The sequence below is a fragment of the Accipiter gentilis genome, chromosome 22 (assembly GCF_929443795.1).
Source record: "Accipiter gentilis chromosome 22, bAccGen1.1, whole genome shotgun sequence".
NCBI lineage: Eukaryota > Metazoa > Chordata > Aves > Accipitriformes > Accipitridae > Astur > Astur gentilis.
The window spans coordinates 3,503,124-3,520,513 of record NC_064901.1 but is presented as its reverse complement, the minus strand read 5'-3'; the positions used below and the strand labels follow the sequence as shown (position 1 = coordinate 3,520,513).

Here is a 17,390-nt window from a genome sequence, read left to right as displayed (position 1 = left end):
AAAGCAATCTAAGCACTCGCCAGTGGAACTAACAACACTGGGAACTTGGCAATGGCAAAGGGGAGGCAAAGTACTAATATATTTAGATGACAGGAGGTCATCTTTTCATCCTCCTTCCCATTGCCTCACCCTGGACAACCATTTCCTTCCCAGAAATAGATCAGATTCAGGTCAGAAATTCTAAAACCATGCTTCTTTCAAAATGGTAGCCCAGGCCCAGGGCCATGACAACCTCTTCCCTAGGCGGAAGTGTCTAGGCACATGACACCAGAACGCTGTGCTGCTGAACCATTTGCTCTGAAGGAATGCAGAGAAGGTGAAAGAATTTTAATCACTGCCTAAAAACTGCAGCAGGTAAGTCCAGGAAGTTAACCTGCCCATTTTTTTCCCAGCCTGGCTTATTTAATATCATGCCATCTGGACAGCTGAGAAACGACGAGAAGCTGCTTGCTCTCTCTGTAGTACTGCATAGCAGAATAACAATTCTGTTGAGGGCACAGTTCAGACTCCCCCCAGACGTAGAATTAGCCTATTCCTACCCTGTACTGTTTTTTTGAGTTCATCCATATTCTTCCAACAACTCCTCTGCCAACCTGCAAAGCACCCCTTGCACCCTCAGACCTCAAAGCAGGGCACAGGCCCTCATGCTTCACATGAGCAGCAGCCCACCTTGCTTTGAGGTCTCGTAAAAATGAGATTCAGCCACCTGCCTGCTAGATAAGCACTACACTGTCAGATGAAAAAGTCTCCTGCTCAACGTAAGACCAAGTTTCCTAGCATAACCTGCTCCTATTTGCTCTGTGACTGTATCTGACTGAGGCCTCCTGTCTGCACAAAAGGCCATCCCTGACCAAGGCTTTCAGGAAAACTGCTGCATCATTTCAGAACAAGGGAGGCAAATCCGAGACAAACACGTGGAGCAAGGGCGGGACAAGGAGCAAGGCCGGACAGCTTATTTGAGCAAAGCAGGCTTCTCCTTTCCAAGCTCAAACATGTTCCCAAGCCCTCCTTCCAAGGCTCCCCTTCCTCCAGGCTAAACCACCATATGCTCAAGTGCCCTGACCTGTCAGCACAAAGACACCAGCTCCCACAGGGAGAAACACAGAGGTCCACAACCGGGACCAAACCTTGGACCTCCCTCTATCCTCAGGCCCTGCTGGAATGATGAATCCTATTGCTTTACACTCACCTCTGTTTGCACCAGGCTTAGATCCCAGCTGGTCAGAACAGGGAATCCCCCGCTCTGCCCCAGTGCTAGCTGCATGGCACCTAAAGAGCTCAGCAGGGTCAAGTGGCTCAGAGTAACACTACAGTCACAGACAGATGGGAGACATCATCAAGCCAAGATTATAAAAGGAGAACAGACAGCGCAAAAACTTGCTGCAGCTGTCATGGGAACATCTTTTTTTTATTTAATCACTGCCCCAGGAATCCCCAAACCCATCACAACCTCCCCCACCCTCAACATCCAACAGGATTTCACAAGTCCCCCATTGCCTTCAATGTTTAGGCTCCCCTCCCCCTTTAGGGTCCAAGTTCCTGCAGAAAGGCTTCAGTCAGTGGGTATCATCTGTGAGATGGCTCCAGGGGGCCATGGCTGAGTCCCAGCGGTGTCCAGCTGGGTCTGAAAGGAGGGGGAGGAGGACTTGCTCCTTTACTCAATCAGTTTCTTGGCCTTGAAGAAGCGACGCAGGTAGAAAACCTGCCAGGTGGCCAGTCCGATGAGACAACACATGGAGAAAATGCTGAAGTACAGAACCCGGGTGTTTGTCGACTCTGAAACAGACAACAAACCATTGCACGGGAGTCTGACATCACAGGATGTGCCTCAAGAGGGCAAAGTTCCCAGGATTTTCTCTCCCCACCCCTGCAAAACTTCAAAGGTGAGATATCATCCAGCAGGAAGGCAAGGGCACAGAAGCACCAACAGTACTTGAGAATCAAAGCAAAGGGAACAAGGCAAAACTGTGGTTAATGGGCAACAATAAATGCTACAGAGTAATTCACGTTAGGAACGGAGACAGAAATAAATGATTTCTGGAGCTGGGACATGCAAGACTCAGTGACTGCTTCAGAGGGATAGAAATATCAGCAGGTTTCCCTCACTAAGAACAGAACAGGCAGAGACCACTATCATCGCTTGATCTCCAAATGCTGTCCTAGTAAAACATTCAGCAGAAGTAAGGGGTCTTAGAGCTCCATCCCTCTGAAGGAGCACAGAGTTTCTTACCGTTCGTATCTCTCATCTCCTCTTCTCGTTTCTTCATGTAGGCAAAGTCATTAACAATGGACTCTGAAAGATCTTCCAGGCGCCTCAATTCTACTTCCAGAGGCTTCAACTTCTCCACTTTCGCGATCTAGAAAACAGAGGGAGTCAGGCAATCACTGAGCTAATACCAAAAGTTCCCACATGGGTTTTTACTGCCAGTTTGAACCACTCCTCCTCACATACTACAGATCTGGGGCATCCTTCCCCTAGGGAAACACCTCTACAAGCCAGAAACTACCATTGCACAAAACACTAACACTTCTCCCACCTGTTCTCTGAAACACACTTTCCTACTACCCCTCCTACACAACAGAGGAGCACAGTATGCATACAAGCACATTTCTTCCTTATTCGGCCTAATGTTAGCTTATTCACAGTTGGTTTCTGAGGAGTGGGTAGAAAAGCTTACCACATGACTAAGCCTCCAGTGAATAGAAGTCATAGACTGAGGTACAGGTGACTAACTTACATACGCATACGATATTGTTCTATAGGCACACAGGATATTAGCAGCAAGACTCACTTTGCTAACTGTTGCCACACACCCCAGAAAGCCCGAGCAGCCTGCTTCCCAGTAGTAGTGGTTTGATTACACCCACAAGAGCTCAGGGCTTTTATCCCTTAGACCGATAACCTCAAGGGCAGCATATGCTCTTGGTAGGGACCACGCAACTACAAAGTGCTTCATCTGCCTCACGCCACCAGGTGACGCTGCTGGAATACTTATGGGCTGCTTCTGAGACAGTTTGAAAGAAAAAGTGCACTACCCTCATAATAGCAGGGTTTATAGGGCATCATTTTTGTGCAGAACATGCAGCCTACAGTCCTACAAGTCAGAGGCTTCCACCCAAAAAGAAAACCCCACAGGACATTCAATTAGAAAGCACAGTCCACAACAACTATTTAAAGCTGAATGTGTAAACACATGTCCCTGCCCCAGTCCTGGCTGCAACCTGGCTAAATCTGTGACACAAGGACATTACTCAAAGGAAGCTAACTGCAATTCCTGCCACTGCTCCAGTGTAGGGTTTGGGTAACTCTGGTTCTGGCGTAGAATCTGTCACTATTACCAACGACTGACAGGCCTCCGCCATGAAGACCAGATGCTGAGTAATGCAGCAGAAGAAAGATGCGCTACAGAAAACTACAGAAAACACATGGAGCACCTGCAGCTCACCACCGGTCTCACTATCACACAGGATTACTTGGACATAAGCCACAGGATGACATCCCTCAGTGGTCCAGGTACTAACAGGCGGGCACCAGAGTGCCCAGGGTACAGGCAAACCTGAAACACTGCTTCCAGAGGCAGCTGCCTGGGCATCAGAGTCCATCTGAAGAGATGCTCGTGACCAGGCCAGTGCTAGCTAATCAGCCATTTCACTGAAGTGTCTTCACATGACATGCGTATCCTGGCAAGCTGCAGGCCATCAAGCAGTCATCTGAGGACTTTTATGCTGAGGCGAGCTGTGTATTACAGCTCTGCCAGCATAGCGGTGTCAATTTGGAGTGCATTTCTGAGGAGGGGTAGGAAACAGGAGGTTAAACCCCTCCTGCTTTCTAGCCAATGGGTTGTCCTGACAAAACCCTGTGGCCTGGACATGTATGTGCCAGCAGAGCTTTGCTGAAAAGCTGGCACCAGTGGATGTGTGACTATGGCCCAGGCTCTGCTGACACAGCTAGAGCAGCAGGTCTATAACACACACACAAGGTCTTGGTCAGCTCTACTGACAAGCTGGCCCTGTGTTGACCAGCTTCATTATCTTCCTGAAGGGCACTTCTCATTCACAGAAGGCTACAAAGGTTCCACTGGGAAAAATCAAGGTTTGTCTGCTCCATCCTGCGTCCCTTCAGTTGGTCTTAATAGGTGTAGCTAGAAACATCTCATAGCTGTTTTTAGCACTGCATATACTCCACGACACACATCCTGGAACCTCTTTCATCCCTAGTGAAGCCAATATGCACAGCTGCTCCAAGGGATTTTGTAAAAAGCCCACCAAGCATCTATGATGGTGGAATGGCATCATCCTAAAAGGAACATCTTCACTGAACTTCTCAGGGGCTACTAAAAGATTTGTCAACCCTAACTCTCTTCCTAGCATAGAAAGAGACACGCTATAGCCAAGATTTGACAAGGATTAGCTGATCTGGAAAGGAACCTAGATCGCCAAGCCTTCCTGGTTCCCTCTGAAAAGTCTTCTCGCTTTTTGCTACCTTCATTTCTACTTACTTGAATGGAGAAAATTATTCCTCCCTACCCCAGAGAACTAAGGTATGACACTGCCATACAGTTAGGTTTTCTGACCCAGCTCTCTCTCCCAGTTGCTTTGCTCCAAGAATGTCTGGATCTATGAAAGCTTATGAGGTCAGACTTGGACATCACCCCTCCTCTCACTCCATATATCCACGCACAAGCAGGACAGTGTCAGCCACCATTGTTCAATGCCCTGCATCAAGTCTCCCTGCAGCAATTCAACAAGAACTGGGGGAGAATACAGGTCACTGGTACCTTACAGCAGATGAACATCACAAGCAAAAGGCTCAAAAAGGCAGCAATTCCAGGAGAGAAACCTGAGCAACAGTTCTCCCCTCTGAGGCCTTACAGCAACCTGTCAAGTCAAAACCCACAAATAGTACAGCAACCTGGGGAGAGAGAGGATAAAAAAAGAAAACACACTGCAAAGCAGTATGGCTAAACATCTGTAGCAGCTGTACAAACAGTAAACCAGTTTGAGTCCCTTGCAGACACGCTGCTCAACAAGGCTCAAAACAGCCTGCCACTCAGAGGTCCTCACAAGTCAAGGATGCTTGCCAGTGCTGCCAAGATCTGCATTTGGTATCAGGTGGGACTGCAAGTCTAAATTGTTCCTTTCCCAGGTTTGTCCATGAACCTTTTCCATCAATCTGACTACGCTGACAAGCATAATGGATACTTACTTTTATTCCAAGACAGTTTTATCAGTACAACCAGTGGGTATGTAGATATACAGGCACAGGAGAACCTTTCTGCATAGGAACAATGCTTCTAGGTAGCACTACAGTGATGTAATTCAGAGTATACTGCAGGGTTGTATTTAAAGAGATTCTGTAAATGTAATCACCATAATCCTCCCAGTTACACTCTCAGGGGTCAACCTGTAAGATTTCAACATCTTGTAATCCTTCAGTAGCTGGTTGCCAGAGAGCTGGCCCAACAATTGCTCTGCTCTTCCCTGACCCCAAGCACTTTTTTTATTCTCCACGTAGGTTGTGCTCTGGACTGCCTTAATGATTGCTCTGCTCTCCCCTGATCCCAAGCACTTTCTTACTCTCTACATAGGATGTGCTCTAGACTGACTTAAGCCACACAGGACCAGCTAGCCCAAAGCTCAGAAGGATATAAAAACTCCAGCATGCCCGTCTCAGAAATTTGTTAGTTTTCTAACTGGCACCATACACAGCCTCCTCTGCTACCTACTCTCCTCCCTAAGGCATCTCTCACGCTGTTGTGCACAGTGGACGCAGAAATAATTTGCAGGAATCTTTCTCTCATAACAACTCTCATTTTCTCAGGCACAGGCTCTGTCCCAGGGGCTAGCTGACCCCAAATTCTAGGGAGCCAAAAGCATAGTAGCAGCCATCAAAATTCAGCATCCAAACCAGCCAGGACCATCCCAGCCACAAAGCAACTGCTAATCCACACAGCTGGCTCTTGGGTCTAAGAAAGCAATGTCCTCCTAAGATGGAAATGTTTAGGCTTTATGCCTATTTGCAATGTCACGCCTTCAAACCAAATACCCATTTCACACCAGCTACTACTCTGCCAAACACCTTTACATCGATACACTGCCAATTCTTAGAAATGTACAAGTGACACTTCAGGGCTGTTGAGCCAGTATATCTTACAGTCAGGAACAGTAAAAACGCAACTTGACCTCTAGGAAGATCTGATATTAACCTAAGATGCCCTCCACTGCTGGGGCTGGGGAAACTTCACATCTCAGTCTCTTGTTGCCTCTAATGCCTATGCCCAGAAGCTGGGTCACGCTATCCTAGCAAAGAAATTCACACATTAGGCTCCAGTTCCCAGAGTACTGAATTCATTTTAGTTAATGTTTGTCTTTTTTTTTTTTTTTTTTTTCTCCCCTAACACACAAAGCTTCACTGGAATTGTAGGTTGCAGGCAGGCTTTCATCACCGCTGGGAAAACAGCTTCCCATCATAAGTCCCAGATCTACAAATGGCATCACGTGAGTGCTGGGAAAGGGGAGCCTGCAGTGCAGGCAGCCAGGGGACATACCTCCTCATAGTTCTTTGCTTCAACTCCGTGCTTCATATCCAGAGTCACGAGCTGGTCCGGCATCCTCCCTGTTCCTGGAAGCATCATGAAAGGATTCATTGTGCGAAACGTTCAGCCTGCCAGGAAATCACCAGCTCTCCCCACCACTGAGGAAGAACTCACAACATCCCTCCCCTCCCTCCATGTCTGCAGCTAACTGCGGAGGCAGCACAGTCCAGCCTAAAAATACAGAGACTTCACAATAAATCCTGGCTGAAGGAGAGCCTCACAAAGATAATGAGAACAAGCTGTAACTAAAAGCGCTAAGTGTGTGTAGGATGCAAATCACTGTAAAAACTGCAGAGGATTAGAAGATGAATACCAGCTGCTATGAGACAGGCTGGCGAAAGACAAGTCACCGGAGGGACAAATATTCAACTGGGAAGCCCACGTTCCTCCTAGCAGGAAGTGCATCGGCAACTTGTCAAGGTTATTGGCATTGTAAATTATTTTACATTCAAAGGAGCAGAAGGTAAACTGCTTAACTGAAGAATATGGCATACAGGAACTACTGACCCTCACATGCTGCAGTATCTGCAGAAACGAAGGCTATCCCTTTACCAACATATCTTTTCAGGGAAAGAACAGCTCAGATGTCAGAGACCCACACCGCTAATGCAAATCCCAAGATGGCAGGAGGCTTCTGAAGCCAGGGAAACACCACTTCAGAGAACTGCAAGCTGGAGCTGCACAAACAGTGAGTAGGATAAGGCTGCAGTCAACAGCACAGTAGGTATCTTTTAAGGCTGTAGCCCCCAGGCCAGGGACACCTATGGCTAATACCTTCTTTTAACTGGTACAAACCGTCACATCTGAAAACATTCACAAGAGGGAATAAAAAAATAGAATAGGCATATGAGATACCCTAAAGAATGCAGCACATCAGCTGACCTGAGTATCATATTCCAGTATACCACCCACCAAGGAAATGTCTGTACATAACACATTCCCAAGTCACAGCACTTTGGGATTTATTTTTTTTACAGTTGTCTTCAGCTGGCTGCCAGCAAAACACAAGGTCTAAATTCACTCAGATTATGAATTTCAGAGTCTTTATCCAGGAGCACATCCAATACTCACACTTTGCCTTAGGAGGCTGCCAGGTGGACATTCCCTCAGTCCACAGGCAAATTCAATGTGCAGGTTACATTGGGTCACTCCAGTCAGAGCTAGGAAGATACTCCAGGTCTTCAGTACAACATCCCCAAGTTTTCTCTCTACCCACTGAACAGCTTTTCAACACCAGAGTAGAATCACCTCCACCTTCTACTGCTAGCAGAACACGGAATAACCTACTGACAAGATGGTCCATATCAATTACAAACTGTTTCTTAAATTTCCAGAGGGATACAGGAGCTCAAAACTCAAATCCAGCTATGTAAGAGCCCAATGGATAAATTAGGATTATGATGGAATTTTTTGGTTTTCTCATAAAAGACCGGTTACTGTAAAACTCAAATTCCAGCACTGTTCTTTAACAGACATGCTTTATACAACCACATGGTGCTCCTTTCTCCAACCACAAGTTTTGACCACTTATGCCATACATATACCAGCATGCCTGGAGACTGGCAGGTAAGACAGCCAACAGTAGCTGCAGAAGAAAATTCAAAGCACACAGTTCAGCAAGAGGTTTTTTTAATGTTGTTTAAATTACAGCAACTTGGGTGGAGAGCTGGAGCTTCCAGGAAGAGATGAGAAAGATGAAAAGGCCAGTGAACAGGAGAACAGAACTGGAAGGATTAATTTGTCAGGCTGGAAGGGAGAGCTGCCAAGAAGCAGTAAGAAAGTAGAGAACTTAGAGCTACTGCGTGCAAAGGGATGGAAAGCAGACATTCTGCAAGAGGTTAACACTGTCAGGGACTGGCCTGGAAAAACTCAAGCTGTTTGTCTACAAGTTTACTGAGCCCAAGGCACTAGGCAGCTCCCTTCACGCTCATCAGATCCTCAGTAACTCCCTGCTCCTCCTGCAGCCACAGCTCACCAGAGCAGACGGGGTCAGCAGCAAAGAGAAAAACAGTTAAGTCCCAGAGATCTTGAACTAAACTGATACCTACATACCCCAGGAGGTCTTCAAGAAGTATCTCACATGAGCACAGAACTGTTTCCTGGGAGATTAGCAGAGCTTCTAATTTGCAAAGTCAGTGGAAAAACAGGATAGTTGAACTGGATATAAAAAAATTTTCCCACAGGAATTCCAGAAAAAAATGAGCCATAACACTCTTAAGAAAGTTTGGGAAGAGAAGGATTACAGAAGGAGCGAAGGGGTAAAGATTAGCACACAGGAAGAGCTCTACAGGGGAGAATGTAGTGCAGGCCAGGCTGTTCTCTTCTCAGGGATTAGCATATAGTGCGAGAGTAAGTGTGCCTGGGAACAGAGCCCTGGTCAGGAAGACAGGACCCTTCCACACTGGAAGAGGGGAAAAAAACCTGTCATGCAAACACCCGTAGCTCCAGAAGCACCCTAAGAACTCCTCCACTCTGATAAGATGGACCTTCTAAATAGGATCTTCTTCTCACTTCGTCTTCCTCATTTCTGTGGTTAAGGATTGAGAAATCCCAGTTGCTTAGACCCCTCAGGTCTCAACGGCTCTGGGCTTCCTCTACCAACAGTTTTTCTATTCCACTATTCCGTGGCTGCCACACTACAAGTCGTGATCACTTACTTGATGAGACTGTGAAAAAAATCCCACCTTTAAAGAGAAACATGGGGATAAAACAGCACTTGGGTCAGTTCCCCCATTCCCATGCAGACCTTACAGACGAAACAAGGCACTTCCTTGTGACATAGTTATGTCTTCCACAGTACCTTAACTATGTCCTGCAGATGATCAAGCCTCACGGTGCCACCTCCTTTACTTTAATACTTGCTTGATTTCCAGTACAGCCATGGGAAATCTGGAGATACTCACCACAGAGGATCTCTCTTTAACACGGAATTTGGTGCACCTGAGTCCAAAAAGAAACCAGCAGCTTGGAGGCCCCTAGACAAAAAGCCTCCAGAAGAGGATCCAGCTGCTCAATTGAACAGCTCTAAATTTTGGCACCTCAATGCCCCACCGGTCACCAGATAGAAGCTGCACTTTGAAATATTTTATCCTCATCAGTACTGAAAGCTTTAAAACAAACTTGCAACAATACAAGGGAGCCAGGGAACAAACATTTCCAACAATCCAAAGAGCTATAAGGGGCTCAGTCTAGGCAAGAAACCTCTGGTCACAAGCACTGAAATAAGAGTCTAGACACAACTGAAGAAAGAAGCCTTTCCCACTTCAATGTGTGATCACATGGAAGCTATGAAAGGATTTGTGGGACTGTCTGGAGACCTCCCAAACACCCAGGTGTTAGACAGTAAATAGCATGAGTGACTCCCAGATGAGTCACTAGTGCCTGCATGTCTCAATGCGTTAAGGAGCATTTGGAAGCCCTACCTTTGGAGTGAAATAAAAGCAAAAGCCTGAGCATTTGGGGTCACTGTCTTATCTGTAAAATACCATAGAAGAGGTGTTACAAGCCAGGTCCCTCCCAATCCCAGCAAAGATGACAGTCTTCTCTTTCTGGAAAGTTCTCTTCAATTTGCAAACTATTTGTATCTTATATGTGGAGCAGAACAGCAAAACAGAAGCTGCCTTTCAACAGGCATGAGGAATGCTGCTAGTGACTGCTCTGTGAAATGCTCTGGGACCTTTTAGGATAAGACCCAAGAAGAACCAGGTCCAGGGAGCAGAAATCTGACAGTGACTGTGAAAAGATGTGAGCACCTACAAACTTGCATGCGCTCACACCACCGCAAATGAGACTACAGCCTACGTGCTGGCTGTTTTCAGCACGTTTGTCCTGAAGTTGAGCCCAGCCGCTCAAAGCAGCACATGCGTCACACTCACAGGAAACGAGCCTCAGTGCTTGTTAGGCAACCATCCCTGCAGCACAAATTCAAGGCTGACGTCCTGGTCACTTCCCCTTCCCTTTCTTTATTGACCACTTGGAGAGCAGTTGTGGGTGCAAACCAAGGCCACATTCTCTATACATACACACAGAGAAAATGGTTGCTAACCTAACATAGGATTGCTGCCAAGTACACATTGTGGAGAGATCACGTTCCACAAAACGGGCAGAGATGGCCAGCTGGGGAGAAAGACAGGGTCTGGAGATGATGGCATTCTGCTCTGTCCTGGCTCAACTGCAAGATGGGGAGAAGCATGAAAAGGGCAAAAGAGGTGTGGTTTGCTCCCTGGTACTGCCACTCATTGCAACTGTGGTGACCTCTGCAGAAGGAACACATGATTCCCCTTTCAGAGGAAACCCAAGCGCTCTACATGACAGCCGCAGAGGATTACTTAACTTCAAATGCAACACTGACAGCAGATATTCTGCAGTAAGACTGCCCAGAACCTCCTGAAGATCACCTTTAAAAATCAAAGTGTTCTGCAGACCACACCCAGGACCACTTTACCCATACCCCTAATCCACATATCTACGTGAACTTGATCAGAAGCTAGAAGCAGCCAACAGACCTTTCACTTCACTTACCCACAGGAAGCTTGCTCTCAAAGCAGGCCTCAAACATATCATAGTCTTCAGTGGTGAAGGCAAACTTGCCCTTAGTGGCATCCTCCTTGGCATACAGGATGTGCCCAGCTGAGTCGGTTATCTGTAAGAGAGACAAGGAGGGTAAGAAACAGTGTTTCGCTGCAATGGGCTCACACTGCCTGTGCAGGAAGAGTACTCCTAGCATTCCCTTTGGGTCTGCTGCTTTCTCCTTTCAAGTTTCCCCTCCTTCCTCATGATTATCAATTCCTCCCCTCCTCATCCCCACTCCAGGAGCTGACAAAGTCAGAGTGCCTCTAAAGTAATTATTGACTCCTAGATTAAACAAACGAACAAAAAAAAAAAACCACCAAAAGGCAATCAACCAACCAACCAACCAAAAAAACCCCCCAGCCGAAAACCACACTAATTCCTCTTCCTCCTATAACCCCTGAATACATTCTACATTTAGGAACTCTAGCTGAACCAAACTGTTACTCATTGCCTTCACTTTGCAAGCAAAATTCATAAATTCCCATAGCAACAGAGATATGGAGAAGCCTTATGGGACAAAAAAGACTCATTCCCCAGAAGATGAAATGGAGAAGGGCACATCTGTTCCTCTAGAAATGAACCACCAGCATGGCCTTGAGTTATACAAGGTTTGGGTGCCAAGATCCATAAAAGTGGCCACCTCAGAGGACAATTCAGACTACACAGAATAATGACTGCTTTGCGCTAAGTCTATGAAATTACTAAGAATAGGCAAAAAATGTAGGTCTACAAAAATGCTTCAACAAAGAGTAAAAAAAAAAGAACACACATTTCATGACGCAGACTTGAGAATCATTGTGCTCAATTAAAGGCTCCATCCAGTTGTCATACTCTAACCATGGACAGGGTGAAAAAAAAATGAAGACGTTACAATACTGCATGAAAATCAACCGTGTGGATTCCACTGGAACACTTTCCAGTTTCCCTCAGCTCTATCCTTCAACAGGTATGTCTGAAAAAGCATGAGTGCTAAAGTTACTAGGGGTCTTTGAAAGTCTTAGAGGCAAAGAAACTAAAAAGCTTGGGAATAATTTTAAAGGTACATAAGACAGAAGTACCCAAAATTATTTGTGATATTGAGAAGGCAAGTCAGACATTCTCCTTTACTCCATCTTACAACAGAAAAACAGCCTTGTTTCCTTGTACAAAGGCCATATAAAAGGGCTATGTACCCAAAATTATTCTAAGGCAACACTCTTCTTTATTCTTATTAGAACACCTAATTAACTCCTTGCCATGGGATACCACTGATGCCAGCAGCCTGCTGGACTCGGAACAGGTGCAGACCTTCACACGGATGAGAGTTGCTGCATGAGGCAGGAAAAATAACAGGGTATATAAACCCTTGTGCCTCAGGGTATAAACCATAGCAGGCAAGACTTTAGGAACAAGCTTCCTCTACATACAGGTTATCCCATAATTGTCTGTTACGGGATTTGTTGTAGCTGCCCCTGCACCATATGGTATTTGTCAGCGTCCGAGAACAACGAGGAGCACTGTTCTCCTCCCGCGCTGCAGTTCCTGCTCAGAGCTCTACCTGTATTCAAGCGGTGAGCAGATGAAAGCACGCCTGCGAAGTCAGGCACAGGCAGCTGTGTTGCCATCCCCCTGCCACAAGCCACCAGACACAAGCCACCACCTGTCTGGAAGCCACCAGACTATTGGGAGGCTCTTGGCTCAAAAGTGAGCAGGCCCTGCTAGAGTATGGGACCATCCCACACCTGGCCACGCAGACACAACGTAAAAGCATGTGTTTTGGGCACTGTACGGTACGTGCAATTTAATGGAGTGGTCCTGATTAACCAAGATGTTGGTTCAGCGTGACACCATATAATCTGTACGCTGGGTTCTCCATCCCAAGAAGCGGTCAGAAGAACACAGTAAAGAAAGCTCTCAAACGTGCCTATTATTTTGAACACTATTCCCTTAGGGCTTTGTAGACACCAGAGCTAACCTTTAGCTAGAGAATATTATGCAGCTTGATCCATTTTTGCCCTTTGCAGCTCTAGCAATAGCCTGCTCACGAACAGGATTCTGGACAGTAAAAGCTCTGCTATCCACTTACATCAAAACTGAATAGCATTACCCAAATCAGCCAAATACACTGCCCATTCAGCTGGGCGTGCGGGGGCGGGAGAAGCTGCTAATAGCCCAGCCAGAACACTGTGGGGGAGTTGACCTGAAAGGGATTTTTCATGCTATTCTAACATTATTTACGGTAACGCAATCCCCTACAGACAGGGCATTGTTCGCCCTTAACAAACAGCCCGACAGTTCCCCAAACCGCCAGCCTCACCAGCCTCGACAATGGGGCAGAGGCATGTGGCCAGGCCCAAGCGAGACCTCAGCCGCCCCGATGCTGCCCCTCAGCAGCCAGCTGGCAGAGCCCGCGGAGTCCTCCAAAACAGAGGGTGCCACTGTTAGCGCTGGGGTATCACACACACAAAACGCAGCTCACCAGCAGGAACTGTAATGAGCCCGGCCAGGATTCACTACCAACCTCCTGCGTTCGGTGGCCCGATACAGGGGACCAAAGCAGGCCATCCAGTGCAGAAGGAGCAAGACCACCTGCAGACATGGTTGGTGTCTTGAACTAACTTTTCCCACGCAGACTTAGACGTAAGCACCTAACAGAGGTGTTACAGCACTTACAACAGGCTCAGCGTGTTGGGAGGCCACAGCATACCTGAACAATAAGAAGGTAAGCAAGAATTGCATATTGTTTCTCCTTTGTGGCTTTTCAAACTAGTACAGGACTTTATTTTATTTTATTTTTGGTTTACAGTTCCAGTAAAATCCAACTTCCATGAGCAGTCCCACCTGGACACCAACTTCAGCAGCAAAGCCAGGCTAAGACTCAAGCATGGGATTCACTGCTTCACTACCTCCCTAGACAAGTCATAAAAGTAAGTTTTGGAAGAGACTCTGGGGTCAGTTGACCTAAGAGTGGGCAACCAGAGAACCAGGAAGCTTGATCACTGAGCAGTAAGAGACAGATGGTAACAGGGCACTCAGTCTGAAATACATGCACCTTACCAGGCAAATACTATAACAACTTAAAGCAGTAAAGCTGCTTGGCTCTGCCTATACACAGACAACGTTCCTCTTACAAATGATGTAACCATACACAGCAAACCAAGATTTTTAAAAAAGCAAGACTCCAGAAACAGCCTTCTCTAGCCATAACCACACACAACTGCCAAAAACCCAAAGCCTTTGGGTGTCTGTTGGCAAATGCTGGAAGGGCAACTTCATTTCAGGAGGTCTCAAATACTCACTGAGTAACACTGAGTTCAGAGACTCCTTGAGCAGACCACCCTGACTGTCTGCATGCTTACTTTTGAGGCCTTTGGAGCTTAGACAGAAATAAAAAGCAGACAGAAAGCTGTTATGAACTGATTACATAGCAACAGACCTTACTCAGCTGGTTGGGAAATTTGAAGAAAGCCTAGGAAAGGCAGACCGCGGACACAATTGAAGCTGTTGAAGTTTTAATAGCTGTTTGTCACATAGGTGTATTATTCACATACGTTCTGCCGACGCTTCCCATATACTCCCTAAAGATGCTTTAGGACCACTTTCTTCCCCGTAGCAAACACCTGCCTCCCTAAAATCCACGCGAGCCACGACACAGCAAGATGGGAACAGCCATTTTGTGTACCAAAACCCGGTTTCTAAGCCCCCACCTTGCTCTTTCCCCGCGGCCTGCTGCTGCGTCCCGCCGGGCCGGGCCGGGCCGTACGTGGGGAGCCACGTCACCGTACCTCTTTCCCCCTTGCACGCCGTCATGAGGCTTAGGACGGCCTTATCGCAGCGGCCCGGCCTGCCGGCCGCCGTATAATCCGCACGGCCGTGCGGATTATACGGCGGCCGGCAGGCCGGGCCGCTGCGACGTGATTTTTGCCGGGAAAGAGCTTGTATTTGGCTCAAGCCAAAATCCTGCACCCAACACCCCGACGGCAGGGCCCGAGCACAAGGCGAGTCCTGCCCCATCCCTCCCGCGATGCGCCGCAGGCAGGAGGCCAGGCCCGCTGTGAACCCACGCGTGGGCTGGTGTCACGCGTGGAAAACGTCGCTCATTCCACCCCCCCCCCCCGCCCCGCCCCCGCACGCTCGGGGAGGCGGGGCCGCGCCGCCCGCCCCGGCCTTCCCCCCCCCCCCCCCCCCAGCTCCCCCCCCGCCCCCGCCCGCCGGGGCGCCGCCGACCGCGGTCGCACCTTGAGGTTGGCGGAGGGTCCGGTGGAGGAGCCCTGCGGGGCGCCGATCTCGTACTCGCCCGTGACCAGCGTGTCGCGGTGGATCTCCTCCCGCAGGCACTTCCGCGCCTTGCCGGGCAGCTGAAAGGAGATGGGCCGCGCCGGGCCCACCAGCAGCACCAACAGGAGCAGCGACGGCAGGAGCGGGGCCTGCCCGAGGCGGGGGCGGCCGGGCAGCGGCAGCGGCATGGCGGCGGTCTACGGGTGCGGCGGGCCGGGCCTCCGCCTCCGCCACACGTGACCAGCGCCGCCGCTCGCGTCACGGCGGGGGCGGGGCCGGGGGCGGGGCCGCGCGAGGCGCCCGGCGGGCGCGGGGGCGGGGGGGGGCCGCGGGGCGGGAGCGGCGTCCCACGGACCCCGCGTAAAGCGGGGTCCCGTGTCCTCCTGGGCGCCTGTTTCTCGGGGTGCCGGTGTACGGGGCTTAGGGGCTGAAGCCTGCCCCTTCGAGGGGACTGCTTCGTTATTTAGTAAATGCTTGATGAAGTCCATTCGTTAGTAGTGGCTGATAAACAATTATTTCATCCATTAAAGAAATGAAAAATTAACAAAAAAAAAAAAAAAAATCAAACCGCGCTCCGATGCAGGGGAGCGTGCTGAGGATGGGCAAGCAGTCTGAATTTCCTACAGCCTTCCGCACAGCTGGGAGCCTCCCAGGTCCTTCTCTGGGAGACGCGCTTGCTGTTCAATTATTATTTTTTTAAACCTCTGAGTAATTTCTCTCTTGTCTTCTGCGGCCAAGAAAATTTAGTGTTACCAGATGTCTCGCTGCTTTGGATCAGCACCCTGCAAATACGATAGCGGCTGAGGTATGCGAGTGGTTTTGACAGCAAATAAAATTATGATGATTTTTAAAGATACTCGGGGGATTATTTTTTTCTCTCCCTTTCCAGCATATGCTCAGATCTACTTCTGCTTTTTTTCCCTCTTGGTCTGTTTTACCCTTTAGCACCGCAGCATTCAACAGCCCGCCAACCGGCTCTGGACCGCTGCTTCCCCCAGCACCGCACCACCGCCGGCTTCCCTCCCTTGTCGGCCGGCCTCCCCGGGCCCGCCACGCTGGCCTCGCCGCAGGGACCGCAGGCAGCGGCATTGCCGGGGAGAACGTGCTACACCGAGCGGGAGAAGCGACTTGCTCTGCAGTGTAACCTGCCTTCGTGCAGGGGGACAGGAGGAGGAAGGTTTCCCAGGTGTGCAGCTACCACCACCACAGCTGCAGTCAGCTCCTGGGATGCCCTGCCAATCTTCGGGTGTGCTGAGATGTAAGGAAAAGCAGGAGGAAAGAAATGCATAGTAACATTGCTAGACAGTAAAAAAGCCCTTTTATTTCTATTAGCTTGAGTAAAAAACAATTACACCATTGTTTCACTTTTATTTCTTAAACATCACCAGTCCTCTCTCTCTGGGCAAAACATCTTTAATGACAAGCAGTAGCTAGGAATCCGTACAAACTTCAGCCTTAAGAGGCTTCAAGCAGCAAACTTAATGCCTGGATGTCCACGTGTAGATCAAGACAGGCCACGTCACGGTCAGAGCACTTTAAAGAACAATTTCTCTGCTTCCACATCCTTGTGCTCGTATTTACCCAGACAATACGATGAAGCCCTACGTATGAAGGAACAGAAACTAAGCCCGACTGTACAGTGATGGAGTGACCTCCTTGCTTGGAGGGAAATAAGGAGAACCCTCACCAAAAAAAACTCCCCGCACTAGACCTTTGCCCTTCATTTAAATGGCATTTTAGGGAAACACAGTTTTCCTTAGCAGAGCATGTATCTTTTAAGTGAAGGTCAACTGTGCTCAGATATTTGGTTCATTACTTTTACTTTAAGCTCCAGTTTATTGTTTGAAATGGGATTTATGGTCACTTGTTGCACATTTCAATACATCTTTATTTTTCTATTAGGTTCACAAACCTTTCCTTACTTGGACAATTAAATTATTTGGAAACTTAACCTTAACAAAATAA

At 48.2% G+C, this 17,390-nt stretch overlaps 1 protein-coding gene across 1 annotated transcript; it reads right to left on the bottom strand.

The window, feature by feature from the left end:
• Positions 1 to 401: 401 nt before the first annotated feature.
• On the bottom strand, positions 402 to 15,669 carry TMED10 (transmembrane p24 trafficking protein 10). The gene is made up of 5 exons (XM_049825362.1): positions 15,386 to 15,669; positions 11,118 to 11,238; positions 6,549 to 6,622; positions 2,231 to 2,357; positions 402 to 1,776 (listed from the first exon to the last, which is right to left on the bottom strand). The coding sequence occupies exons 1-5, from the start codon at positions 15,611 to 15,613 to the stop codon at positions 1,655 to 1,657; spliced, it is 672 nt and encodes a 223-aa protein (XP_049681319.1). The 5' UTR covers positions 15,614 to 15,669; the 3' UTR covers positions 402 to 1,654.
• Positions 15,670 to 17,390: the final 1,721 nt, after the last annotated feature.